Source organism: Emiliania huxleyi (assembly GCF_000372725.1).
Source record: "Emiliania huxleyi CCMP1516 unplaced genomic scaffold EMIHUscaffold_5, whole genome shotgun sequence".
In the NCBI taxonomy this organism is placed as follows: domain Eukaryota; phylum Haptophyta; order Isochrysidales; family Noelaerhabdaceae; genus Emiliania; species Emiliania huxleyi.
The window spans coordinates 728,506-755,259 of NW_005198244.1; the positions used below are offsets into that span (position 1 = coordinate 728,506).

Consider the following 26,754-nt stretch of genomic DNA (forward strand, 5'->3'; position numbering starts at 1 on the left):
AGCCGCGCGACGGGGCTGCCACGTGGCCGCGGCCGGACGAGAAACTGCGCGCCTGGGTCGTGGAGAGAGGGCGTGAGGACAGGTCTCGCGCAGTGTGCCCAGAGTGAGACGAACTCGGGCTACTCCTACACAGCGACAGCAGCCCCGAGGACAGCTGAAGGCGTGTCGTCTCGATGCCAGCCGGAGTACGGGACTGTGCTCCGCATCTGGGGGCTCGAGATGTGGGGAGATGTGGGGAGATGTGGGTCTGTGCTCCGCATCTGGGGGCTCGAGATGTGGGGAGATGTGGGGAGATGTGGGTCTGTGCTCCGCATCTGGGGGCTCGAGATGTGGGGAGATGTGGGGAGATGTGGGTCTGTGCTCCGCATCTACGGGTTGTGTGCCGGGCTCGAGCGTCGTCGGGACGCGGACCTCGTACGTCCCTCCGTCCTGTAGGTAGCAGTTAATTAGCAGTTAGTTAGCAGTTAATATTACCTCGTACGTCCCTCCGTCCTTGGAGCACGGGGGCGTGGGGGGGTGGGGCGGAGGAGCTGAGGGCGGGGGGGACACGGCATCGAGTGGTTCCCACCGAATGAAGGGCTGGAGACGGCGGGGGTGCGTGCCCTCGCGACTAGCTCGCGTACATCTCGACTAGCTCCGAGGACAGGGGTCGAGTTGTGCACGCCGCATCTAACGCCTCCGTCCTTGTACGCGACCAGCAGCCGCTCCCCCGGCCGCGCGTTGGGCGGCGCCTGCAGGAAGGCTCCGAGACAGTTCCGAGAAGGCTCCGAGAAGGCGAGGCCGCGTGTTGGGAGGAGCCGTCATCAGCAGCGTCTGCTCGCTGTCCTGCGACACGGGATCGCCCTCGCCGGCGCAGCCCTCGCCGGCCGCATCGCCGCCGCTCCCCGCCGCCGCCTCAGCCACCGCCTCAGCCGCCGCCTCCTCCACCGCCGCCTCCTCTGCCGCCGCCGCCGCCTCCGCCGACTCTGCCGCCGCCCCCACCGAGACCGCCTCCATCGCCACCGCGTCGGTGGGCGAGGAGGGCGCCACGCCTTGCAGGAGCGGGAAGCCGAGTGCGATGCGGCCGCCCCCCGCCGCGGTGAGCAGCTCTTGCATTGCCTGCACGCCGGAAACCACTCGTTCTTAAGACCATTCTCAACCACCGGGCGGAGGCGGCGGGCGGAGGCGGCGGGCAGAGGCGAGGGGCGGAGGAGGAGAGGGCTGGGAGGCGAGGAGGGCTGGGAGGCGGCGGTGCGAGCCTCGCGCAGCGGGAGGTCGGCCAGGCCGCGGCGGCAGAAGCTCATCTCGAAGGGTGTGCGGCCGTACCAGTTCTCGGCTTTTGCATTGGCGCCCGCCTAAGATAGGGTCGGAGAAGGGCTCCCGGCAAGGGGGGCCACGCCGGCTGTCGGCCGTTTGCGCCCGCACCTCGAGCAGCAAAAAGGCAATTAGCGCGTGGCCGTTGAGGATTGCGACGTGCAGCGGCCGATTGTTGTCCATACCCGACTCGCCCAGCTCGACGGAAGCTCCCGCTGCGAGGAGTGCACGCACGCAGTCGATGTGCCCCCGCTCGCACGCGAGCCAGAGCGCTGTGCGGCCGTAGTTGCCGCGGGTGTCCACGCGTGGCGAGCCAGCGCGCAGGCGCTCGTGCAGAATCTGGAGGTCGCCCGACGCGGCGGCCGCGAAAAAGATGGTGCGGTGGAACCGCCGCTGGTCAGCCGTGTAGAGCAGGCGTCGAAGCTGCTTGAAGTCGCTGACGCCGCCAAAGGTGCTTGGTAGAGCTTTCGCAGATCTCGCCGACGCCATGGCAGTGTTTGCCATGTACGACAGCGAACCAGATGCGCGGCCAACAAGGTGCGACAAATGGAGAAGGGGGGGCTGGACGGCATCCGACGACCCGTTTTTCTTCTTCTTGTGTGGTGCCCGTCGTGTGCTCGTACTGTCACGCTCGTTGCTGCTCTCGTGCACCATGCTGCTCCAGACGGCGCTCGACTCGTTGTTTGTCCGACGGGGCGCTCACTCTCCGCGGCCACTCCCTCTGCTGCAGGGCGCGGCGCTCCTCGTGTTTGCCTACCTGTGCACCGGAGAGCTCCTCCCACTTCCCGTCCTCCGGGCGAGCAAGGTGCTGCAGGGCTGGGCGGTGCAGCAGGTGCTCCTGATCGCAGCGCTCTCCTGCTTGGCCGTGCTCGCCGGCGCCAGCGCCGGCGTCGGTCGCGGCTGCCCGCCGCTGCCGGCCGCGTGTGTGCTGGCCGCGCTGAACACCGCTCCCATCGCGGCTGCGGTCGCTGCGCTGCACTTGACGATGTCCGACAACTGCCCCGTGGCGCCTGGCCGGCCGTGCGACATGCCGTCCATCCTCGCCGACGTGGTCGGCCTCACCTCCGCGCGGCTGGCCCGGCTCGACCTCGGCGTCTGCCTGCTGCTCGCCGCCCGTGGAGAGGCGGCCGTGCTGCACGCCACCGGGGGGCATCTGGGATACTCGGAGGTTTGGCCGCCCGCTCCACCCGCCTCGGACCCGAGCATCTTGGACCCTGATACACCATGGCCCCTCTCCAGCAGCACCCTCGTGCGGCACACCACCCCTCTCCAGCAGCACCACCCTCGGGCGGCACACCACCCCTCCTCCCCTCTCCAGCAGCACCACCCTCGGCACACCGCCCCTCCTCCCCTCTCCAGCCTGGCCGCTCGCCTCCCTGCCCTCTCCCTGGCCCCGCCGCTCCTGAACGCTCGCCTCCCTCCCGACCCACAGGCGCAGCCGCTCCACCGCGCCGCGGGGTGGTGGTGCGCGGGGCAGTCCGCCCTGCACTCGCTCGCCTACTTCTTCTTCTACCTGCGCGCCGGCGGCGCCGCCTCCCTCTGGCAAGCCTGCTTCCCCGCGCCCTTGCCCGACGGCTCGCTCAACCGGCTCGGGCTCGTCAACTTCATGGGGGTGGTCGCCATCGCGGTGTGCGGGCCGCTGGCGCTCTCCGCGCTGCCCCTGGTGCGGCGGCGCTGCTACCACGCCTTCCAGCGCCTGCACATGCCCGTCGCCCTCCTCTTCGTGACCTGCTGCGCGCTGCACGACCTCGCAATCCTCACCTTCGCGGTGCCGGGCATCGCATTCTGGTACGTAGAGTGGCGTGGGCGTGGCGGCCGAAAGGGCGTGCTGGGCTGCTCGCTGCGGCGGTTCACCGCCACGGCGCGTCTGCTGCCCGGCACGTCGGGACCGTGGGCAGAGCTCACGATCCATTGCGGCGGCGCGGCGCTGGGCCACGACGCGGCACCGCGCGGCGAGTGGGTGTCGCTGCGGGCGCCCGCTCGGCAGTGGCTGCTGGCGTCCGATCAGTGACTCTTCACTGACCAGTCGCCCCCACTCGTTCATCAGGCGCTCCCACTCGGCACTGAGTGGCACCCGCTCTCGGTGACCAGCGCCGGCGGTCGCGCGGCGGGGCTCTCCGCCCTCGTCTCCGCGCGGGGGGGCGACTGGACAAAGGCGCTCGTCCACCTTTGCGCGACGACGGGCAGCTTTGAGGTTGAGCTCGCGGGGCCCTTCCCCTTCGGCGGCGGCCCCTGGTCCCTGAGCGGCGGCGGCGGCGGAGGTGAGCCCGCGCTGCTGCTGCTGGCGGGAGGCACGGGGGTCACCGGCTGGCTGCCGGCGCTCGCCGCCGCGGCTAGCGAGGGCCGGCCGTGCCGCTTGGTCTGGTGCGTGCAGAACGAGGCCGACTACCACGCGCTCGCCGACCGGCTGCCGCGCAACGGCGGCGTCGAGGTGACTGTCTACATCACTCGTGCCGCGGCCGCGGCCGCGGTGGAAGCGGGGCGCGGCGGAGGCGGCATCGCCAGGTCTGGCGGCGACGAGCGAGCGTGGGGCTCGACGCGCGCAGCGCACTCCTCCGCAGGCTCGTTGGTGTCGGCGTCGCTCGCGGCGACGCTCGTGGGACTGGCTGCGGGGCAGTGGGGGTGGGCGTACGTGGCGGAGGCGCTGGAGCTCCCTCTCGACGCTGGCTGGCTGCACCACAGCCTGGTTGGCTACACGCTGTCGCGGCGGTGCCTGCCCGTCCTCCTCATCGTTGCGTCCATCGCCGCGACGACGGCGGTCTGCAGCCGCGCCTTTGGATTCGCGGCGGGGCGCTGTCAGCCTTGCGACCTAGAGCTGGCTCCCGTCAGCCCACGCCGCCACGACCCCCTCCTGGCGGCGTCGCGACAGCGGCAGCGGGGCGGCTTCGCTCCCGCCGGCGGGCCGGCGGGCGACGAGGCGGGCCAGCGTGTCTGCGCCGGGCGGCCGGACTTCGATGCACTGGTGCGCGCTGCTGCGGCGGGGCTCGAGGCGAAGCGGCTTGTGGTTGCAGCTTGCGGGCCGGCGAGCATGGTGGAGGGCGCTCGCAGCGCGGTGGCGAAGATCCGAGCGGAGTGCCGCGGCGAGGTGCGCTTTGAGTTCTCAGGGGGCGACTCGAGGTGGTGAGATTGATCACCGGCGGCGGGTGGACGGGAACACGCACACCTCGCACGGGCGTCGGTCGATCAGGGAAAGACAAAACCAATTCGAATTGCCTTTCCAATTTTTGCCAAGGCACCGCTGCGGCTGGGGCGGGGTACATAAGAGACCTCTTGTAGCCCTGTCTCTCGAGACCTCGGGAGAGGCGCTCACAGGACTCCCAGCTCGTCGTCGTGGCGGGCAGTGTCGATTCATCTATCCGTTGGGCCCCGGCACCTATTTTAGAACTGATCACTTTGCGCAGCAACCGTCGGCCGCCGCTTTTTAGCTGGACGGCGGTACGCTGCGCCGTCGCTCTGTCGTGCACGCTCTCGTGCCTCGTTGTTGTGACACGGGAGTAGAGTCGAGAGGTAGCCCCCGACGAGACGACCGGCGCTGCGATGCCAGACCTCACTGCCGCCGAGCTCAGCATTCCGGCCGAGCAGCACCCCGATCCCGCAAAGCCACTGGTGATACCCGTCGACTCAACAGTGGTAGGCTCTACCCTGCGCTTCATTCCGTGGTCGGTGGTGAAGAATTCTTTTTCCTTCGCGGCAACGCGATGGCGGCAAGGCCTCTTTGCGCGCCCGCGCGTCACGCAGAAGACCAACGGGCGTCGGACCGCGGTGAGACCGCGCCGCCCTCCGCGCCCGCCCGCGCCCGCAGCGTGAACACATACGCGCGTCCCTCGCCGCACGGAAACATACGCGCCAGCCGCGCACACAGCCTCACATGCAGCGCAGACCGCATGCCCGCGCCCTGGGCCGCCGACGACCCGGTCGGGCGGGCTGAGCGGCCGCCGCACACCACCAGGCAGGCGCGCGACCACCCACAGCACGCCGCAGCCCACCGCGCAGCCCTGCCAGCCAAGCCTGCGCCTCCCAGCTGCTACCGGCGCACGCATTGGGCGTCGCCGAGAGCTCCCAAAGCTCACTTGTGTGGCTGCTTGTGCTGCCTGCTCATGAGCAGGCAGCACAAGCAGCCACACAACCCAAAAGCTCACTTGTATGGCTGCTTGTGCTGCCTGCTTGTGCTGCCTGCTTGGCAGCACAAGCAGCCACACAACATCCCGCTTCATCTCGCCTCCTAGTCTCGCCTCATCTCGCCTCATCTCGCCTCACCTCGCTTCATCTCGCCTCACCTCGCTTCACATCTCGCCTCACCTCGCCTCATCTCGCCTCACCTCGCCTCATCTCGCCTCACCTCGCCTCAACCCTCATCTCGCCTCACACCTCGCCTCATCTCGCCTCACCTCGCCTCATCTCGCCTCACCTCGCCTCATCTCGCCTCACCTCGCCTCATCTCGCCTCATCTCGCCTCATCTCGCCTTCCCACCAGGAGGTCGTTCCTGGCGACTCGGCTCCCCCCGCAGACCGTCCTCAGTGGGGAGCCCTCCTTTTCCTGGGCGCACATGGTGGTGGCGGCGACGATACTCCAAACCGGCGAAGGCACGGGCAGCTCAAGGAGGCGACCGCTGGCCCTCTCCTGTCGGACTGATGGCCCGAAACAACTACCAAGGCTGGGTCTGTCAGCAGGCGGGGGGTATGGTCTCGAGGTGGCTTGCGCGAGTGTACCATACCATACCCCGCAGAAAGTCCAAACCCAGCCGAAGCTGGGGCCGGCCCCGTAGCCGAGAGAGCCCGCGCCGATGAGTTCGACGCGGTCTCTCTCTCTGCATGCGCCACCCTTCTCCCCGGGCACGCGAGACGGCATCGAGCAGAACAGGCAGCAGGCCCTGCGCCGCCGCGCCGACGCGCAGGCCCGGTCGCAGGCCCACTCCGCCGGCGCGGAGCGCGCCTCGCCGGCCGCGCTGCCGCCGCCCGCCGCGCTGCCGCGTGCTGCCGTGCCGCACTCCCTGCAGCCCAGCCGTGCTGCAGCCCAGCCGGCTGTCGCGGCCTCCGCCGCCGCGGGCGCCGGTCGCGCTGTGGCCTCCGCCGCCGCGGGCGCCGGTCGCGCTGTTCCAGCCGCGCGCGCTATGCACGTCAACCCGTGCGAAGTGTCTGATGAAGGCGTACTCGGATGGGCGAGGCCCGTCCATCCAACAGTTGTGGTGGGGAGCCCCTCTCGACAAATACCCGGGGTACGACGGCCCTCTCCCGTCCATGCTCTCGGAGGGGGATTGCATCGCTCACATCCTCTTGGGCGCGAGCGTTGGCGATCCCGGAGCTGACGTCGCGCTCGTGGAGATGGGCACGTGGTTGGGCGCCGCGAGCGTCTGCACTGCCGCGGGCCTGAGCCTCGCGCGTTCGACTGTGGAATACCACGCCTTTGATCTATTCAGTATGCCCCCCTCCAAGCATAGGGATAACACAAACTTTCACAAGCTGCACGTCGCCAGGGACGTGCCACCCGTGAAGGCGTTGATCGAATCGCCGGATCACCGCTACGAGGCCATGTGGAACGAGATCGTGACGCAGGTGTACCCGTCCAAGCGAGTGCACTCGCATGCGGGGTTCATCGGAAGCACCGGAGTGGGCGGTGCGAGCGCAGATTGGAACGACAAGAAGGTCGGGCTGTTCATGATCGATTCGGCAAAGGATTATCACCAGCTCGTCTTACAATCACACGCGGTGTGGAACAAGCTCCGTCCGGGGTCTGTCGTGCTCTTCTCGGACTTTCTCATGCCCCTCAAATCGTGCAGCAATGCGGTGCGCGCAAACTTCAGCCAGATCCAATCCGTACCCGGGTTCGTGTACCGATCACTCGTCGAGAAAGGCCTGTTCAAGCTCCTGTGGGTCTTCCCCAAGAGCCAGCAGGTCGCGTTTGAGGTGACGGACAAGTACCAACCGTCCAGGGCGCAGGAGTACCTCACGAGGTGCACATACCCTAAGCAGAAATGCCCGCCGAAGCCGGATTGGGCCGCGAGGTTCCACGGGGAAATCAAGGGCAACCTGAGGGATCGCAGATACTCGACCGGCTTCTTCATGAAGCAGATGAATCGCACGAAGAACATCTTCAAGTGCGACCAGTAGGTGCGTAGGCGCGCGACTCGCCGCACACTAAAAAAATACTTAATCAGGGGAAGCGCTAGGGAAGCGCATTATAGTAAATTTTGGTACCAAGCTAACTTTACAACTGTGAGGTTACCTTTGGTTCACGGTACTCGGTAGCTAACACCGCAACAGGGGGAAAACTGCAACTGGAATCCGATCAACGAATCGGGAACCCCAAAACAATGGTGCGCCAGCCACACCCGGGAACCCCAAAACAATGGTGCGCCAGCCACACCCGGAGCTCTTTCAATGCCACGCGTTGAACGGCAGCCGCCTGCCGTCCCGAGGCCGGAGCACGTCGAACGGCTGCGGCAGCTCTCCGTCACGCTCCAGCCGCACCGCCGGCTGCAGCGCGCGGAAGGCGTCGCGCACTCCGAGGCGCGCGAGCCACGCGTCGACCCTCCGGAGCTCGAGCTCGCGGCTCGGTGCGAGGGCGAGGCCCCAGTACTCGTCGAGGGGGCGCTGTGCGCGCCACGCCGAGTAAGCGAGCAGCCGCCGCTCGCCCGCCACGCCGCCCGCGACAAAGGGCGCGTAGCCAAAGGCGCGCGGCGTCCGTGCCGCGTCCGGGTGCGCGGCGGCGTGCTCGTCGACGGCGGCGCAGGCCAGCTGCAAGAAGGGCCACTGCTCGTCGAAGAGCGCGCGGAAGAGCGGGTCGAGCGTCTCGGGCACCTCGTCGTCGGGAAGGAACCTCGCCGCCGAGCCGCTCGCCGAGTCGGGCGACGTCGAGGCTGGCGCCGCCGCGGCGTTGCGCGCAGCCAGCTGCGGAAAAGCGGCGTCGGCGGCGTGGCCGTGCAGCCGCTCGAACCAGCGCACGACGTGCGGCGCGCCGTCGAACATGGCACGCGAGTGCGGGTCGCGGTAGAGGTGCGCCCACAGAGGCCCGTACAGCGCAAAGTCGGCGCGGCAGGGGACGCCGCCGAGCAGGTACGGCTGCGGGCCTCCGCCGGCGGCGCTGCCCGCGGCAAGGTGCCGCTCGAGGGTGCCGATGAGCCTTGGGGTAGGGTTGGGGTGAGGGTGAGGGTGAGGGTGAGGGTGAGGGTGAGGGTGAGGATGAGGGTGAGGGTGAGGGTGAGGGTGAGGGTGAGGGTGAGGGTGAGGGTGAGGGTGAGGGTGAGGGTGAGAGTGAGAGTGAGGGTTAGGGTTAGGGTTAGGGTTAGGCACCGCTCGGTGAAGGACTCGATGCCGGCGAGGGCCGGGGAGACGGCGCCGTGCACCCTGCACAGCGCCCGCATCCGGTCGGCCACCGGCTGCGCGAGCCGCGAGGCGATCAACGACGGCAACATCGGGAACGCGCAGCGGCCAAACTCGGAGACGGCCCAGTCGGCGTTGCCCGTGTTCCACCGATAGTGCAGAGCCACCATCGGCAGCCACTCGTCGGCATGCAGCTCGAGCAACGAGGCTGCCAGCCGCTGCGTAGCGCCGGGAGGCCGGGTCGGTCGGTCGGGGTGGTTGCGCTCCACCTCGTCGCAGATCAGGGCGCTGTCTTGACGCCAGCTGCCGTCGCCCAGCCTGACCGCCGGCATGATGACGCGGCCAACCGCCGGCTTGACGGCCAGGCGCAGCTGCATGGCCGACGGAACGACGTCGGTGAACGGTAACCGCTTGTACGACAGCATCGAGCGGACCTTTGCGGTGTACGGCGACGCCATCCAACCATAGAGCCGGCAGCCAGCGTACGAGGCGCGGTCGATGGAGGTGGGCACGGCACGCTTGAAGGCGAGGCCGGCCTGGTTTGGGTGCGGCATGACGGCGGAGCTCGTGCGGTGAGCAGCAGCGTCAGCGTGGATGGATGCGGTGGACAAGAGGTTGCGTTCCAGCACACTTGCGGACCGTGCCGTTGCTATTGCAAGGCCAAGAAGAATTCGTGCGCGCGTGAGGAACGTAAGGTGGACTGCTGACGGGGTTTGCGATCAGGAGCGACAGCGAAGGGTTTCTCGGGGTTAGTGCACCACTAACCGCCGAAGCGCAAGAGACCTGCGACGGATCGGTCTCTTGTATTGACTTCACCCCACCTAGCGAACATTTCGGCCGACCGCTGTGCCCCTGTTGCTCTAGGAGCTTGCGCCCCCCTCTTCCCCCTGATCGTCATTCATGGGTCAAGAACAAGCATGAATGATCTCTCTTCTAGCATGATTGATTGATTGGTGCTTCCACTTGCTGTGATCTGAACTCCGAGCAGAGCTACAAGTACAATGCGGGAGGCTCATCAAAGGAAAGTGAAATCCGAGAAAGCGAGCACAATTTGTCCCGGACGAGCGTGCAAATCGGTTACAAACTTGCTCCGATGCCGACAGCCGCATCTCTCAATTGCCGATGGCGGAGGCGTATCAGGAAGCTTCCGGCGCGGCGGCGCAGCAGGCGCAGGCGGCGCAGCTGGTGGTGAGCGAGCGTGACGTGGTGATGTGGCTGCACGAGCATGGGCCCGTCCCCCTAAGCCAGCTCTACAACCACTTCAAGGCGCGCTTCAAGGCGCGCTCCCATCCCTTTGGCGAGACGGAGAAGAAGTACCTGAAGGATATCATCGAGAAGGTGGCAAAGCACCTCATCCATAGGACCGACGGTTCTCAATATGCGATGCTCAAGGACAACATTCTGAGCGAGTACGGCCTAAACAAGGGTGGTGAGGACAGCTCGCCACCCTTGGGCATTGGAGATGGCGATGGCGGCGCAGCGGCAGGCGAGGCGTCTCACGGTAGTGTTCGTGGTGGTGGTGGTGGCACGGGCGGTGGCGGCGGCGATGGCGGTGGCAGCACCAGCAGCGGCGGAGGCGGCAGCGGGGCCAAGCCCAAGCGCAGGGATAGGCTCAAGGACGAGGATCTCCCGAAGTGGTTCGTGCCGGGCTCGCACGAGGACAGAGCACACCACTCTCAAGTGCGGCGCGTCTCGGACATCTTTCCCATCGCCTATGCTGAGCGCTACGACGACACATTTTACGAGCTCAAGGACTACTTTGACGAGCAGTTTCCTGATGAGGCCTTGAAGATGGACTTCGCTGCCCGGGAGGAGGCTCTCGCCATCGAGCAATACCCTGACCGCGAAGACCAGCTCAAGAAAGTTACATGGAGGGAGACATCGGTGCCGATGCATCGACTGGTAAAGCGAGATGGTTGCCAAGGTCAGGACTTGTGCGTGCGCAGCGTTCGACGGTCAGCCAGCTGAAGGACCGCCTCCGTGATCCCGCATTTTTCTTTCTCGACAACGAGGAGCTGACAGACAAGCAAGAGAAGGCGATCAAAGAGCGGCTCGCGATCGAGCGCACGCAAGCGCACGCCTGCTTGAGCTACCTGGGTACTTTGGGGGCGTGCAGAGAGGAACGGCTCTACGCGCCAGGCGCTAGGGACTCGCGCTACGTGATAGCCGACGTGCTGCAGCGCCTATCTAGCGATGTGGAGGCTGAGCTTCGGCTCAGGGACGGCTTTGTGGTCGGCTTGCCGTGGGAGGTCAAGGACTGCGACGGCATGAACCCGATGGAGCACGCGCACGGCCAGTCGGACTTCCAACGCATCTTTGCCAACTGCGGGAAGGGCAGCCTGTGGCTCTTCACCGCCGAGGACTCGCCTTCGAGCAACGGCTGGCAGAACTTCTCGGCATTCTGCGAGCACGTGCTGCCGCACAACAAGAGCCGGTACGACCGAGTGATCCTGGCGCGGCGCTTCGGGCCGCCTTACAACGGCTACGACGGTATCTCGGAAGGGGAGGCGAAGCGCGCCATCATTGCCACGTGGACTTCGAGCGACGGCAAGATCGCCTGGACGATCGCGGCGCCTGCTACTGCGCCCGCTGGTAACGCAGGGCCGAGCGACTTGTCTTCGTCTTCGAACGGCGGCGGCAGTGACGACAACGACGGCGGTGGCGATCGCGGCAGTGATGGCGACAGCGCCGGTGGCAGCGACAGTATTTTAGCGACAGTGGTGGCAGCGACAGCAGCGACGCGTGTGAGCGAGGTGCGGGCACAGCTCTTTGACAACGAGGAGCTCACAGGCAAGCAAGAGAACGCGATCAAAGAGCGGCTCGCGATCGAGCGCACGCAAGCGCACGCCTGCTTGAGCTACCTGGGTGCCTCGGCGGTGTGCAGAGAGAAACGGCTCTACGCGCCAGGCGCTAGGGACTCGCGCTACGTGATAGCCGACGTGCTGCAGCGCCTATCTAGCGATGTGGAGGCTGAGCTTCGGCTCAGGGACGGCTTTGTGGTCGGCTTGCCGTGGGAGGTCAAGGACTGCGACGGCATGAACCCGATGGAGCACGCGCACGGGCAGTCGGACTTCCAACGCATCTTCGCCAACTGCAGGAAGGGCAGCCTGTGGCTCTTCACCGAGGACTCGCCTTCGAGCAACGGCTGGCAAAACTTCTCGGCATTCTGCGAGCACGTGCTCTCGCTGCCGCACAACAAGAGCCGGTACGACCGAGTGATCCTGGCACGGCGCCTAAAACCTTGCGCGGACATCTCGAAGAAGCAGGCGGAAGCCGCAATCATCGCGACGTGGAGGGACGGAAAGGTCGAGCCAACAAGTGGAGGTCGAATCTTGCCGCCGCTTCCCTCGCGGGAACCACTGCCGCCGCTGCTGCCGCCATCGCCGCCATCGCCGCCAACGGAGGCGGGCGAGGTGACCGCAGAGGCAGATGCCGGGGAGGTGACACGCCCAGACAAGGTTGAGCTGTTGAACAAGTGGAACGCCGAGCAGCAGTCGTTGGCGGCGGCGGCGGCGGCGGAGCGGCCTGCACTGCGTGGCCCGCTTGCCCCGCCCGAGCCATTTTCCGGGTATGTAGAGCTGCCCGATGGCGAGCAAGTCAGAGTCACCGACGGGCATGTGGAGCTGCCGGACGGCATGAAGCACCTGCCGGACGGCGCGTTCCGCAACTGCACAGCTCTCGTCTCTGTGACCTGCCCGGAGACTCTTCGCGTCATCGGCAGCTACGCCTTCTACGGCTGCACCTCTCTCGCCCGCGCCGACTTTAATGACGGTCTCAAGTCCATCGGCGAAAGGGCCTTCATGAATACCCCGTCCCTCATCCGCGTCACCGTGCCCCCACGCGCCTCCATCGAGCTTGGCAGTGAGGCCTTCCCAACTGCGCACATACAGTATCGATCGTGAACTGTATCTAGATAGTGCGGTCTCCATGGAGGAGGCGGAGGCTGCGATCATTGTGACGTGAGGAACGGGAAGATCGAGCCAACAAACTGGGAGTCGAAGCCGCTTTTAGGCGCGCATGACGCGGCCGGCTCCACGTGAGGCCTCTGGGGCGTGCCTCCCCGCCGTGTGGGCCGCTGGGCGCCCAGGGAGCCACTCTGCAAGTGATGTGCCAGTTGGCCATTGTTGTGGCGCTGGACGCCCCGCCACCAGAGCCCACAGTCTCTCTCTCTCTCTGCGTGTCAACACTCTATCTATCAGACATGCGCTCTCCACGTCCAGTGTCAGTGACAGTGTCACTGAATAGTGCCGCGCTGTTCCGTGTCGTCTTTTGATCTCTTGCGTGTCACTGCCACGTGCCAGCGCAGATGGACTCTTTTACACGCCACCCCGACGACGACGTCTACGGCGCGCACACAAGTCCCCACTAACTGGGGGAGGCATATAAAGCCGTACACCCTCATTTTTCCTTCACGAACACGCGATGTGTCATGTGAGACTCTCTCCGCCTCGCGCTGGACGCCCCGCCACCAGCCCACTCTGGGTCTCCCTCTCTCAGTCACAAAACGCACTCAGACATGCATGCGCGCTACACGTACGACAAAACATTCGCCTCAAAATTACGCTCCTCGCCCGCACGGATGCATGTACGTACTGTGATCCCGCGCTGCTTCATCAGTCGATATCGGTGTAGTTCGACTCGCTCTCACCTTCGTCGGTGGTGTCGCCCGTGGGAGCGTAGGCGACGGGCCCTGCGCCGTCGATGTTGCCGCCTCCGCCCCCGGACCCGATGCCGCCGCCGCCGCCGCCGTTGCCGCCGCCTGGCGCCTGCAGCTGGCTGACCGCTGCGGCGAGCGCCTCCCCGTGGCCCGCATCGACGCAGCGGATGACCTCCTTCGCGAGCTCGGGCGAGATCTGCAGCTTCTGCTCAAAGGCCTTGAGCGTGGTGAGGCTGCCGACGCACGCCGCCACCGCCGCCGCCGCCGCCGCCGCCGCTGCTGCCGCCGCCGCCGCCGCCGCCGCCGCCGCCGCGCCGCCGCCGCCGCCGCCGCCGCCGGCGGCCGGGCCGGCCGGCGGGGCGGGGTGGGACGGGCCGTCGTCCACGTCAAAGTCTCGCCCGCGTTCGCTCGCCTTGACGGCGTCGGGCGCCTATGGGACATGTCTCGGGCATGACGTGGACGCGTCTTGGAAAGGTCCGCCTCGCGCTTCGCGTCGGGCGCCTTGCCGACGACGTCGGCCGCGCGGTGCACGTGCGCTGCAAACTCGCCGAGCTCCTCCCCAAACTCCTTGGCCAGCCCCTGCTCGTCGTCCTCGTCGAACGCCCCGCCCGCAGCGCCGCGCGCCGCCCGCGCGGCCGCGAGGTCGCGGTGGTCCACGGCGATGTCGTAGTCGTCCCCCTCGCCGCCGCCGCCGCCGCCGCCGCCGCCGCCGCCCTCCTCATCATTATCGAGTGCGCCCTTCTGGCCGATGACGCGGTTGATGATCTCGCGCGTGCGCGAGAAGGAGCCGTCCTCAGCCGGCTTCTCGAGCAGGTTGTGGAAGCCCTCGAGCTCTCCCGACTTGAAGTAGCGCGCCTCATCGGCGCCGCGCAGCGCGACGTTCTCCTGCGTCTGCTTGTACAGCTGGCGGAGGTACATCTTCTCCTCGAGCGTGTCCGACGAGACGAGGCGGTAGACGTTGACGTCGTGCCTGCGGCGAGGGGGGGGGGGGGAGCGGTTGGGGGGGGCGGCCGTGCGAGGCTGATGGCGGCGGGCGGCGGGCGGGCGGCGCTTGCCGTTGGCCGATGCGGTAGGCGCGGTCTTGCGCCTGCATGTCGTGCGACGGGTTCCAGTTCGGGTCGAAGATGACGACGACGGTGGCGGCGACGAGGTTGAGGCCGAGGCCGCCCGCCTTTGTGGAGAGGAGGAAGACGAAGATGGACTCCTGGGTGTTGAACTCGTCGACGAGCTGCGTGCGCCTACCGAGACGCGCCGAGATTCGCCGAGATGCGCCGAGACTGGGACGCGCTCGCCCCACGAGCCGCGTGCGCGCTTCTTTGCGGAGGTCTTGCCGTCGAGGCGGCGGTAGTTGTAGCCCGCCCGCGCGACCATGTCCTGTGGACATGTCTCGGACATGTCACGGACGTGTCCCGGACATGTCCGCCCCCCGCCCGCGAGGCGCTGTCCTCGAGGATGTCGAGCATGACAGTCGAGTACGAGAAGAGGAGCACCTTTGCACTCCGCAGCCGCCACGTGCTCAGCAGCCCTCTGAGCGCGCGCATCTTGCCGCACTTGTCGACGCTGCCGCGCGAGAGGAAGGTGTTGTCGCGCGTCGTCGCGCCCGCGCCGAGCGCCATCTCCGCAAAGTCCTGCTGCTTCGCGCGCTGCCCGGGCTTCATCGGCTCGTCGGGGTCGGGCTTGAGCATCTCGAGGTGGTTGCACACCTTGAGCAGGAAGGACATCGCCGGCATGCCGATGCAGCTCGGGCACCACTTGCACGCCTCGCCGTCGGGGTGGTGGTGCCGCGCGAGCACGCCGTCCATGTCGAGCTTGCAGCACTTCGAGTAGCACTCGTCCTCGTTCCCGCACATGTAGCAGGGCCTCTTGTGCATGTTGCGGAGGGCGACGTAGTCGGGCGAGTCGAGCACGCGCGCGTACACCTGATCTCCCGGGTGATCCCGGGTGATCTCGGCTGATCCCGGCTGATCTCGGCTCATCTCGGCCGAGGCTCGCCTCGCGCTGCGCGTCGGCGAGCTTGCAAAACACGATGTTGTCCGTCTTCTTCGGCATCTCGCCCGAGAGCACCTGGCCTCGGGGGGGCCGCGGGTCACCTCGTCTCCTCTCGCTCCGTCTCGGCGCGCCGTCTTCTCCCGCCTCCCTTCTCCCTTCTCCCGCCTCCCTTCTCCCTTCTCCCTTCTCCCTTCTCCCGCCTCCCGTCTCCCTTCTCCCGCCTCCCTTCTCCCGCCTCTCTTCTCCCGCCCCTCTTCTCCCGCCCCTCTTCTCCCGCCTCCCGCCTCCCTTCTCCCGCCTCCCTTCTCCCGCCTCCCTTCTCCCGCCTCCCTTCTCCCGCCTCCCTTCTCCCTTCTCCCTTCTCCCGCCTCTCTTCTCCCGCCCCTCTTCTCCCGCCTCCCGCCTCTCTTCTCCCGCCTCTCGAGAGAGCGCCTCCTTGGTGCGCTGCAGCATCCACTCGTCAATCAGCCGGCGCAGGTCCGCCTGCCGCAGGATGCGCTGGCGCAGCTCGTGCTGCGACGCGTCCATCTTCATGCCCGCCTTGAGCGCCTTCTCGTAGTACTGCTTGAAGTCCTTCTTGTCGCCGACGTGCGACTTGGACACAAAATCGAGCAGCGCCCACAGCTCCATGTGGTTGTTGGACATCGGCGTGCCTGCTCGCCGCACCAGGAGGGTGGGCGAGGAAAAGAGAGCCCCCGCTGGCGGCGACGCCGGCGGACGGCAACGATCTCGGCTAGCCTCGGCTAGTCTCGGCTAGCCTCGGCTAGCCTCGGCTAGTCTCGGCTGCTAGTCTCGCGCCCGTCAGCGCGAAGCGCGAGGGGCACGCCACCCGCTGCGCGCTCTCCGTCACCTTGGCCTTAGGGTTCTTGAGCTTGTGCGCCTCGTCCCACACCGTCGCCTCCCACGGGTGGCCCGCGAGGTCTCTCTGGCAGTTGACCACCGTCTCGTACGTCGTGAGCACAACCTCGCACTCGCGGCTCGCCAGCGCGCGCAGCGCCGCCTCCTTCTCCGCCCCGTGGCAGACCGCCAGCCGGAAGCAGCCCCAGGTGCGGAACTCGCGCTTCCAGTTGCCCAGCGTCGACATCGGGACGACGACGAGCACCTGCTCATACCCCCTCTCGCTGATTCCCCTCCCGGCCCCTCTCGGCCCCTCTCGGCTTCTCCCGGCTCCTCTCGGCTCCTCTCGGCTCCTCTCGGCTTCTCTCGGCCTCTCTCGGCTCCTCTCGGCCCCTCTCGGCTCCTCTCGGCCCCTCTTGGCCTCTCTCGGCCCCTCTCGGCTTCTCCCGGCTCCTCTCGGCTCCTCTCGGCTCCTCTCGGCTCCTCTCGGCTTCTCTCGGCCTCTCTCGGCTCCTCTCGGCCCCTCTCGGCTCCTCTCGGCCCCTCTCGGCTCCTCTCGGCCTCTCTCGGCTCCTCTCGGCCCCTCTCGGCTCCTCTCGGCCCCTCTCGGCTCCTCTGGGCTTCTCTCGGCTCCTCTCGGCTCCTCTCGGCTCCTCTCGGCTCCTCTCGGCTTCTCTCGGCCTCTCTCGGCTCCTCTCGGCCCCTCTCGGCTCCTCTCGGCCCCTCTCGGCTCCTCTCGGCCTCTCTCGGCTCCTCTCGGCCCCTCTCGGCTCCTCTCGGCCCCTCTCGGCTCCTCTGGGCTTCTCTCGGCTCCTCTCGGCTCCTCTCGGCTCCTCTCGGCTTCTCTCGGCCTCTCTCGGCCTCTCTCGGCCTCTCTCGGCCCATCTGGGCTCATCTGGGCTTCTCTCGGCTCCTCTGGGCTTCTCTCGGCTCCTCTCGGCTCGCCTCGCGGTGGTCGTCCTCGGGCAGAGGGAAGCGCCTCTGCCGGTCCTCCTCGGCCGCCGTCTTGCCGAGGACCGCGCCTGCAATCTCCAACGATCTCGGATCATCTCGGGTGATCTGAGAATGCCGCCGCCGTGCCGAGCAACGCGCCGAGAGAGGCGAGCTGCGCCGAATCTCTCAATCTCGGGTCATCTCTTTTGGGCGTGACGCGCCGAGAAAGGCGATCGTCTGCACCGTCTTGCCGAGCCCCATCTCGTCGCCGAGGATGCCTCCCCGCCCGCGCGCGTACTGCCTCCACAGGAACTCGACGCCGGTCCTTTGGTACGACCGGAGCCGCCTAGCGGAAGGTGCATGGGAGGTTCATGCAGCTGCACTCCCACGCCACCCCCCTCCCCCCCTTGGGGTCGAGTGAGGCGCGCCGGTTGATAGCGGCCGGCACTGCTGCGCGGGGAGGGTAGAGCGACTCCCTTCCGGCCGGCAGCTGCGCGGGACGCGGCCTGGCGCCGAGCTCGATCGGGCCGGCAGTCGGGTCGATCGGGTCCGAAGTGAGCTTTGGCCAGCCGTCGCACGCGCCTGATTCAGTAATCACACTTTGCGGGACCCTCCTTTTCAAGCGTGTGCTTTGGCCAGCCGTCGCACGCGCCCTCGTCGTCGTCGTCCGTCGCGCTACCCGCGTCGTCCCCCGCCGCCCCCGCCTCAACGCCCTCCTCCACCTCCATCTCCTCCTCCCCCTCCACCTCCCACAGCACGTCGTCCGAGGGCGCGCCAACAGCTGCACCACCCCTGCCAAAAGCTGCGCCACCACTGCTGCTGCCCGCCGCAGCCCCGCCGCCGTCACCGCCGCCGCCACTGCCGCCGCCTTGGTCGCGCTTGACGCGCTTTGCGCTGCTTGTGCCAGCGCCGCCCCTGCCGCCGCCGCCCCTGCCGCCGCCCCTTCCTCCGCCTCTCCCGCCGCCCCGTCCTCCGCCCCTTCCTCCGCCGCCGCTCGTGCCGGCGCCAGAGGAGGAGGAGGAAGGGCCAGCGGGTGGCCGGCGCGCAGTCTTTGGGCGCTTGGGCTGCGGCTGGTCCTGGTTCCCGGCGGTCGACCGGTTGAGCCGGCTGAGGATGGCCGCAAGCCCGCCCCCCTCCTCCTCCTCGCCTGGGTGTGCCGGAGGGTGGCACGTGGGAGGGCGAGGGCGAGGGCGTGGGGAGAAAGGTGCACAGTCGTGGCGTGCGGGAATGGCGGGGTGCGTCGGAGCACGGCGCGCCTTCCGCGTCAGGCGCGGCCACGGTTGGAGAATCGGTCCCGCCGGCTGCGGCATGAGCGCCGCTGGGCGCGGCGGCAGCGGCAGCGCTGGGTGCGGCGGCGGTACTGGAGGGGCTCGCGCTGGTGGTGGGGCGGTCGGCGGGGAGTGTGTAGAGTCCGATAGCACCGAGGTCCGATGCCAGGGCGCTGCCAGGGGCGGCACCCGAGGGCAGCGGTCTGCTGTAGCTGTAGCTGCTGAAGCTGCTGCCGCCGCCGCAGCTGCCGTAGCTGGTCGCACTCGTTGCCGCAAACGCGCTGCCGCTCGGCGGCGGGGCGGGCTCGCTCGGCGCCGGCGCCGGCTCGTCGTCGTCTTCAAACAGGCTGTCCATCATCGGAGCTGGAGGCGGTCAGCCGGGCGCCGCGCTCGAGACTGGCCTCGCCGGCTGCTCCAGCAACCTGGCCTCGAAAAGAAAACCACCCGCGACATGGCTCGGGCGCCTCCCACAGTGTGGTGGTGTGAGCACACAAGATTTGGTTTTGTGCCGTGTGCGTGTGCCGACGCAACGCGGCACCCACCGATACACACACAACGTGTGCGCCTGGCGAGCCTGGCTGGCTTCAGACACGAGCGGCATGGAGGGGGAGGGCAACCTGCCCGGGGAATCGGACTCGCAAGGCAGTTCTCCAGCATGCCAGATGGATCTGGACGACGAGGAGGAGGAGGGGGCGCCCGGGGGGGGGGGGGGGGGGGGCTTCCAAACCCCTCCAGGGTCCAGCTTCCAGCTTTCATCCGATGGGCAAAGGGATCAAGGACCCTCCCTCTTAGGGGAGGGGGTACCCCAAACATGGACCTGCCCCCCGAAAGCAGCAACCTTGAACTCGGGGGCCCCAAGCTTCTCCTCCATCAAAACCCCCGGGGGGGGAACCGGGGCCCCAGGGTGGGCAACATAACGAGGGCCTGCAGGGACCCCTTGGGGGGGCTGCCGGGCAAACCCCCCCTTGGGCTCTTGAAAAAGCCCGAAGGACAAGCAGCATGGGTGCCCCCCAACGTCCCCCCACGGGGTCTCCGGGAGGGGGGACCCCCCGCGGAACTTTTTGCGGAACTGGGGGCTGTGCCCCCCAACCCCGATCCCGCCCAAATTTGGAATGCAGGAAAAGCCCGTGAAAGTGGCCCCCCCTTAGGAGTCCCCAAAAAAATCCCCGGGGACTCCTGTCTTGATCCGGTTGACGAGCTGTCTGTACGCGCACGGCGCGCAACAGAAGGTTTGGAGGCAGAGGCAATTGTCGGAGAAGCAGCCCTTGTCGGAGCAGCAGTCAATCAGCTGCGCTGGTGCTGCCAGTCATCGTTGCCCATGTCGTTGCCGCCGGCCATGATGTGAGTAGAGACGCGAGTCGGATTTGCAATGGCGGTCCGCATGGGCACCGCGGTGGGGAGGGGCGTCGTGTAGTACTCGGCTGACATCGCACCGGCCTTCTTCTCTCAGATTCTCTCCGTTGCGCGATCAGCGCCTCTTTTCATTATTGTAGTGCCCGCCGCGATGCACTCCGGACTTCAATGAAAAGAGGCGGCTGCATGGGGCGGGGTCCGGGGGAGCAGCGACAGAGGGCCTACCCCGGCACCTAACTCTAGTACTCTAAGCAAGTAAGAGTTCTGGGCCACTGGCTCTCTCTCTCTCTCTCTCTCTCTCCCCGAACTCTCGCGGGTGTGATGTATGTAGGAAGTGAAGAACAGCCAGGCTCGGTCGGACTGGACACCAACGCGGTATGGTGGACGCGGGACAGATGACGACGACACGCTCGAGCGACACACAGACACACACAAGCTCACAGAGACACAGGTGTGAATGTGAGGAGTCCGACTGCTGAAGCGACCTGCAGCACAGCAGCACACCATCACCATGCCGATTACATCTAAGCAGGCGATCGCAGCGGGCAAGGCTATGTACGATGCCGACGACGACAACTATTTCGACCCCATGGACATGCGCGGTATCGGCTGGGACGATATTTGCGAGGAGCTCGAGGGCGCGGAGCTGCGCGACATGGAGAACGCGATTCGCCAGTACGAAGATATGGCCTATCGTACGAACGGCGACGCGACCGAGGCCGCGCACTTTTTCAACGGATATCTCAAACTCGCTGAAGACAAGCGCAAGAAGCAGGTGAAGCAGCCGACCCCGTCAGACTAGACGACATGCAGTGCCGCAGCCAAGATTTCGCGCAAGGCAAGCGACGAGTAAATGCGGGACGGCTGGGATATTTATCTCTCTCGACCGTTGTGGAGGGTGCCGCGAATCGAATCCGATTCGCATTGGGCGATGTGAGCGTGGTCTCTGCACTCTGGTCTTGTGGTGTGCGGACAACGCAAAGTCGCATCAATCACGGTTCGCGCCACGGATACCGGACGCCAGCACACACGGCTAGATTTCAGGCGGGCCGCCTAGCCCCTGGGGTCGGAGTCAGAATCGGTTGGGTGGCGCGCAGGGCGCGGGCTTCGCTTTCGGGCCCGTGTCGCCTGGCGGTTGTGCCCGTTCGCCGCGTCAGCGGTCTGTGTGTTTTGCGTGATTTTTTGCGGGCGCCCACCGGCCGTCCACCTCGCCTAGGCCACCTCGAGCATCCACCGCGTCCGAACAGCCACGCAGAGCAAAATGGGCTGCTTGCTCGAGGCTGCTTGCTCGCGGCTCGCGCACTCCACCGCAGATTCCACACGCGCCGGAGTGCGAGACTCACACCCTTCGACTCGCGGTCTTCCAACTCGTGACCGACCGATCACTCGTGGGTGGCACTGCCACCGCCCACAGGATGAGGATCATGTGATATGCTCCGAGGTCGGGGAGAGAAGAAGACGTTCGCCGCGAAACGAACTCGCGTGGGACTCGCGCACACAGCCAAGCCCCTGGGTCTTTGGGTGATGCCCGCGCGCCTCTCGAGCGGCGCCTCCCGCGGGGCGGCCTGGGACCGCGACGCTCTCGTGTCAGCTGCCCGCCACAGCGCATGTGTGGTCCTCGACCAGTGCCGGTGCGACCTCACTCAGCGACTAGGGCGTGCCCTCGATGAGGAGGATGCAGTCATGCTGCTGCGCTCGTCCTCCTACTTTGAGCGCTCGCCAGCGTTGCTGGCTGCGACTGAGGCGCGGCGCGATGCGCTCGAGGCATCGGTGGCGGACCTGCTCGGCACCGCGTGGCGAGGCATCGAGAGCCTCCTCCACGACTCGCTCTCCACCCTCGCAGAGCGAGTAGAGCACGCCGCGCGCGAGGAGCTCTCCGAGCGGGTGATGACCACCAATAAGACGCTCTCTTTCACACACACGCTGTCAACCCGGCCCCTTTCTCCCGTGCTCCCTTCAGGGAGCACGTCTCGAGGCGGGCATCGAAGCGACGCGACGGACGGCCGAGCTACGCGAGCGGCAGGAATGCGTGGTGACAGAGATGTGACCGGAGACGTACCGAGATCTTTCCAAGTTAATCCGAGTCACGTGAACAAAGGTGCGTGTGGAGAAGGCCTTTGCGGTACGGGACGCACTGGAGCGACGCGGCGCCAGCCTGGGCCTAGAGGGGTTGGATCTGGAGCGGAGGCGGCTCAAGGCTGCACTCGAGGCGAGTGAGCGCCGTCGGCGCGAGGCGGAGGAGGCTAGATGGAGAAGTTCTTTCAACCATGTACGTGCAGATCACGCGCAACGCTGACAGTCGTGCGTGATGCTGGAGTGGAAACACACCCTAGGCGGAGGAGCGGGTGCAGACCCTCGAGACGATGATTGCGCGGAGCAAGGCGGACAAGGCGAGGGAGTCGGCGATGAGGCAGCAGTGCGTGCTCGCTACGGCGCAGAGGCGACCGCTACATGCCGCGCCAGCCGCCCTGTCCGCAGCCTCCGGCTCCGGGGCGGCGACGAGTAACGGCAGGTCTCTGCCGCCGCACGGTACAGCGCAGCAGCCTCTGAACGCGGCACCATCTCCGCAGCAGCGCGCGACGTCGCAAGCCCGACGCCCTCCCCAGGAGTCAGCACCGACAGAGGTGCAGTGGTGAATGAATCAATTGGCGCAACCATGCCAGTCACCGGCCTGACCCGGACAGTGCATGTGCTATAGGCTTCGGGGTCGGGGTCGGGGTCGGAGTCGCGGCTGCCCGAAAGAGAGCTCGAGCTCGACGAGAGATTGGCTGAGAGGCTCGCGCAGGAGAGGCTGATGCAGCGGATGGCAGAGATGGAGAGGACTTGAGCCTTCGGAGGCAAGTGGCGTGGGACACACAGCTGAGATAGCTCTGGCCTCAACCACACCCTGTGAGCACAGCTTTCAGCACACAGCAGGCTTTCAGTGGATAGTGCAATGACCAATGAGCAATGTGCTTAATCAAGGTTGTCTGTGATAGATGTGGTGAAAAATGTGATCGATGATGTGGTGTAACGATAAACGGGCACGCGAATTCCACATTCCACGTACTCAGCACGGATTCGGAAAAGACGACTTATATGAAAGTCAAGACTTATGTCCACTCGCGCCGCGCCCGGGGGTGGGGCTTTGGCCATGCGCCGTCGGGCTCCCAGCTCTCGGCGGTCGAGAAAGGCTGCGCAAAGTCGCACGCGTGCGGCTGCGCCTGCGGGCCGAGGTCGTGCGACGCGTAGCAGCGCGGCTTGGAGCCCGCGTAGGCGCCCCCCCACCCCGGCGGCGAGAGGACGGCGCCGGCGCGCGGCGGGTGGAGGCAGCTCGCGTTGTCCTGCGTCAGGTATCCGCTCAGCCAGCCGTGCGAGAGCGCGTAGTGCCGCCAGAGGTCGTCCTCGCAGTCGATCCGCACTGCGCCCGGCTGCGGCGCCACGCGGAACGACTGCCGCTTCGAGTACTGCGTGAGCAGCTCCGCCATGAAGCCCGTCACCGCCGCCTCGTCCAGCGACGCCATGCGCGCGCGACCCGCCTCCGCCACGGCGCGCGCGTACTCGTCGTTGGCGCGCAGCCACTTGACGGCGGCGGGCACTTCGGCCGCCGTGTCGACCGCGTGGTAGTGCACGCCCGGCAGCAGGCCGTACTCGTAAAACTCCTTGTGGCGCATCCCCTCGCGGACGTACAGCACGACCGAGCCGCAGAGGAGCAGCGACTTGAACTTGTTCGCGTAGCCGATCGACGCCGAGTTGAGCAGGTACTTGTAGCCGCACTGGTCCTCGAAGCGCATAAAGCACTTGTGCTTTTGGTAGCCGCCCGTCGCGTGCAGCTTCATCTCCTTGCACGTCTGCGTGATCTTGCCTGCTCACAACACCGTGCCGAGGTCGCCGAAATGAGGAGCTGCATCTCGGCCGCATCTCGGCTGTGGTCTCGGCGTCATCTCGCCGTGATCGCCGATGAAGAGCTCATTCACAAACACCTCGCGAGGCGCTCGCTCCGCCACCGCCGCGAGTGCCTTGCGCCAGCCCGAGCCGACGTTGCCCGTGTGCATCGCTATCTCGAGCTTGTCCTCCCACCGAACCTGAGGGCGGCTCGATCTCGGCTCGATCTCGGCTCGATCTCGGCTCGATCTCGGCTCGATCTCGCGTCGATCTCGGGTCGATCTCGGGCGGTCTAGATGCGTGTCCCCCCCAGCGCGCCTTGCCGCCCGCCTCGACTAGCTGCGGGTGGAGCACGGACCACGGCGGCGTGCGCAGCTTGTGCGGCCTGTGCGGAAGGCACACCCCGCGCAGAGTCAGGACGCGTCCGGACACGCCCAGGAGAGTGCCGGCCGCCGTGTGGCCTGCGCGGAAAGTACCACGCAAAGTCGAGCCACGGCAGGTCCATCGTCGCCGCGTTGACCGTCGACGAAAAGATTGCGGGCGGGGCGGCGTTCGCGCCCCAGCGGCGGCAGGTGCGGCGCCACGCGCGCAAGTCGCCGGGCTCGGCGCGCGCGCGCGGCTCGTCGTTGGCGGCGACGACGACGTCGAGGTTGGGCAGCGCCTGGCGGTGGCGCGCGGAGGTGTCCCGGGACGTGTCTAGGACGTGTCTAGGACGTGTCTAGGAGGTGTCTAGGAGGTGTCTAGGAGGTGTCCCGGGACGTGTCTAGGAGGTGTCTAGGAGGTGTCTAGGACGTGTCTAGGAGGTGTCTAGGAGGTGTCTAGGAGGTGTCCCGGGACGTGTCTAGGAGGTGTCTAGGAGGTGTCTAGGAGGTGTCTCGGCAGTGTCTCGGCTTTGTCTCGGCAGCGGTCTCGGAAGCGTCTAAGAAGCAAGCGCCGGGTGGCGCCGCAGCGTGGCGAGCAGCGGCATGATGCGCGCGGGCGCGTAGTGGCGGTCAAAGAAGATTGCGGCATAGTCGGTGACGTAGAGGCGGCCGTCGTGGACCTGCAGCCGGGCGCAGTACATGGCGGAGCCGTTGCACGCGGCGACCGCCGAGGCGAGGTTCTCCTGCGTCACGCTCGGCCACGGCTGCAGCAGGTCGCGCGCGACGCTCCTCCAATCCCAGTGCGCATGCGCGGCGAGAAGCGCCTTGGCGTCTGCAGGCTGAGCGCCGGCAGCCGCCGCGGCCGACAGCGGCGAAGTCGTGCTCGTGCACGATGCGAGCTTTGCTTCCATTTTGGCGTGCAGCTGCTCGTAGCCGTGCAGCCGCTGCTGCAGCACCGTGTTTGCGAGCCGGAGATGGTCGAGCTCCGCGTCGGAGGCCTCGCCCGCGGCGCCGCCGCCGGCAAACGCAAGCGCCGTGAGGCCGAGGACCATGGCAGCGGCGAGAGCCAGGAGGCCGAGCGACGAGCCGGACATGGGAGATGGTGTCCGAAACCCGCCCGAGGAGCGCGCGGGCCGGCTGCACTACCGGTGTCAGCGACACGGCGAAGAGAAACACCAACCCTCTTGGGGCACCATTTTGGGCCGGCAGGAGCAGGAGAGCCCCACCTGTCCCCCTGATCGTCCTTCCAAAATCCTGCTCGTGCAGGTGGGGACCTTGTCCTCGTCCCATCCCTCGTTTGGCGTGTCTGTTTTCTTTCTTTCTTTCTTTGGGCCGCCCGGTTTGGGCAACTTTTCGATTGTTCACCTCTTGCGGTGCGAACACATCGGGATGTGTGGCAGCCCGGCTGGCTGAGTGTCTTGTGAGTTTTGTGTGTCTGTGCGTCACTCGCGCGTGCCGTCCTCTTTTCTCACTTCTGTCTCGCGTCCACCCATACCAAGAGAGAGAGATCTCTCTCCCCATACCGCGATTGGTGTCCAGTCCGAGCCAGACTGTTCTTCACCTTCCTACAAATCTCTCTCTCCTTTCTACCTTAACCTAACCTGAACACAAAGGATTGGCTGTCTCAACTCAGTATGCGTTTTGTACTTGTACACGTATGAAACAACAGGTCACCAGTTTTGAAGCGGCCAATTTTCTGGCGCCAGTCCCGTGCCCAGTGTCGTGAGAGGCAGCTTTGGGCCACTGTGGTTTCTTCATCGCGTGTGTTAGTGCCAGTGCGCGCCAGTCCCGATGTCCCGTGCCCAGTGTTGTGCGAGGGAGTTTATCTGAGTTTTGTGTTGTGTAACGTTCATCGTAGAACGCGCCAGTCCCGCGCCTAGTGTCGTGCGAGGCGCCTGCGGCGCCGTGCTCAGGAACTGCTGTTCACTCGCTCGAAATGTGTGCCCGAAAGGGTTGGCCACTGTTTATTTTAAAGACCCGTCGATAGTACATCCCATTGCGGCGGAGATCTTGGAGAGATTTCCATGAAGCATTGTCGTGTCGATGTCTTCAATGATCGGGAGCAAGTCGCGATGTCCGCTGAGATTCCCTGAATGAAACCGTTTGCCATGCCAAATGTCAACTGCTTCTATCTGGCCCAGTGTGTTGGAGTGATATCCCGCGGTGGAAAGGATCTTGCCCCACAAGGCGCCCATCTGCTGTGGTGTGTAGGTGAGGGCGTCGAGGCAAACGTTGATGCCCCCAGACTTTCTCGTGGCCTCGTAGGACCCTTGCATGAAGGGGAACTCGCGATGCTGTGTTCTTATGGTTTCTGCGACCAATGCGTCGCGGGCGGGCAGCCGCTGCAGATATCTGCAGTACGACTCGCCGGGCTTGACTGGCGGCACGCGGCCTCGTTGTGCAGCAAGATAAACGGCCACCGAGCCTTGAAACTCGCCTTGTTTATAGCTCGCCCCCCTTCCAAGGTTTGGTGTCTTTGTCCACGACTCGGGGCAGCGCCGGTGGTAGCCGTACGACGATTCGACCAACCGATGCGTGTTTCGCACAAAGTTGACGACGTAGGTACCCTTGGACGCCAGACGGCGGATCACGTCCGCATTTGCGTGGCTGCTGCTGCACTTAATGGCGGAGTCTGTAGAGTGCTGGATCGCAGAGCAAAAGCCCGTGCCAGTTTTATGGTTCGTGACAATGTGGATGGTCTTGGCACCCCAAGACAGACCGAACGCGGCGGACAAGAGCAGCAGTGCCAGGGGATGCCACGCAAACATTATTTCGTGACCAAATGTGGGCCTGCGCTGAGACTTTCTCGTGGCCTCGTAGGACCCTTGCATGAAGGGGAACTCGCGATGCTGTGTTCTTATGGTTTCTGCGACCAATG

The 26,754-nt window shown here is 66.4% G+C and overlaps 7 protein-coding genes across 7 annotated transcripts; 4 read left to right on the plus strand and 3 right to left on the minus strand.

The window, feature by feature from the left end:
• Positions 1–1,945: 1,945 nt before the first annotated feature.
• EMIHUDRAFT_197096 (hypothetical protein) lies at positions 1,946–4,555 on the plus strand (the record flags this gene model as incomplete). The annotated part of the gene is made up of 6 exons (XM_005766999.1): positions 1,946–2,461; positions 2,726–3,253; positions 3,341–3,724; positions 3,911–4,051; positions 4,283–4,378; positions 4,481–4,555. 6 exons carry the CDS (start codon positions 1,946–1,948, stop codon positions 4,553–4,555), a joined length of 1,740 nt encoding a protein of 579 aa, XP_005767056.1.
• Positions 4,556–6,531: 1,976 nt separating this feature from the next.
• EMIHUDRAFT_197098 (hypothetical protein) lies at positions 6,532–7,401 on the plus strand (the record flags this gene model as incomplete). The annotated part of the gene is made up of 1 exon (XM_005767000.1): positions 6,532–7,401. The coding sequence occupies one exon, from the start codon at positions 6,532–6,534 to the stop codon at positions 7,399–7,401; it is 870 nt and encodes a 289-aa protein (XP_005767057.1).
• Positions 7,402–7,668: 267 nt separating this feature from the next.
• Positions 7,669–9,167, minus strand: EMIHUDRAFT_96331 (hypothetical protein; the record flags this gene model as incomplete). The annotated part of the gene is made up of 2 exons (XM_005767001.1): positions 7,669–8,413; positions 8,584–9,167. 2 exons carry the CDS (start codon positions 9,165–9,167, stop codon positions 7,669–7,671), a joined length of 1,329 nt encoding a protein of 442 aa, XP_005767058.1.
• Positions 9,168–12,236: 3,069 nt separating this feature from the next.
• Positions 12,237–12,443, plus strand: EMIHUDRAFT_58995 (hypothetical protein; the record flags this gene model as incomplete). The annotated part of the gene is made up of 1 exon (XM_005767002.1): positions 12,237–12,443. A coding segment is annotated over one exon (207 nt), but the record flags the coding sequence as incomplete, so codon positions are not given.
• A 3,579-nt stretch (positions 12,444–16,022) lies between these two features.
• EMIHUDRAFT_61854 (hypothetical protein) lies at positions 16,023–17,338 on the minus strand (the record flags this gene model as incomplete). The annotated part of the gene is made up of 2 exons (XM_005767003.1): positions 16,023–16,380; positions 17,247–17,338. Coding segments are annotated over 2 exons (450 nt in total), but the record flags the coding sequence as incomplete, so codon positions are not given.
• A 2,823-nt stretch (positions 17,339–20,161) lies between these two features.
• EMIHUDRAFT_96334 (hypothetical protein) lies at positions 20,162–21,697 on the plus strand (the record flags this gene model as incomplete). Its single annotated transcript, XM_005767004.1, has 3 exons — positions 20,162–20,425; positions 21,277–21,534; positions 21,611–21,697. The coding sequence occupies 3 exons, from the start codon at positions 20,162–20,164 to the stop codon at positions 21,695–21,697; spliced, it is 609 nt and encodes a 202-aa protein (XP_005767061.1).
• Positions 21,698–22,742: 1,045 nt separating this feature from the next.
• On the minus strand, positions 22,743–24,970 carry EMIHUDRAFT_197105 (hypothetical protein; the record flags this gene model as incomplete). Its single annotated transcript, XM_005767005.1, has 7 exons — positions 22,743–22,853; positions 23,052–23,471; positions 23,613–23,702; positions 23,869–23,899; positions 23,991–24,175; positions 24,602–24,859; positions 24,926–24,970. 7 exons carry the CDS (start codon positions 24,968–24,970, stop codon positions 22,743–22,745), a joined length of 1,140 nt encoding a protein of 379 aa, XP_005767062.1.
• Between the last annotated feature and the right edge of the window lie 1,784 nt (positions 24,971–26,754).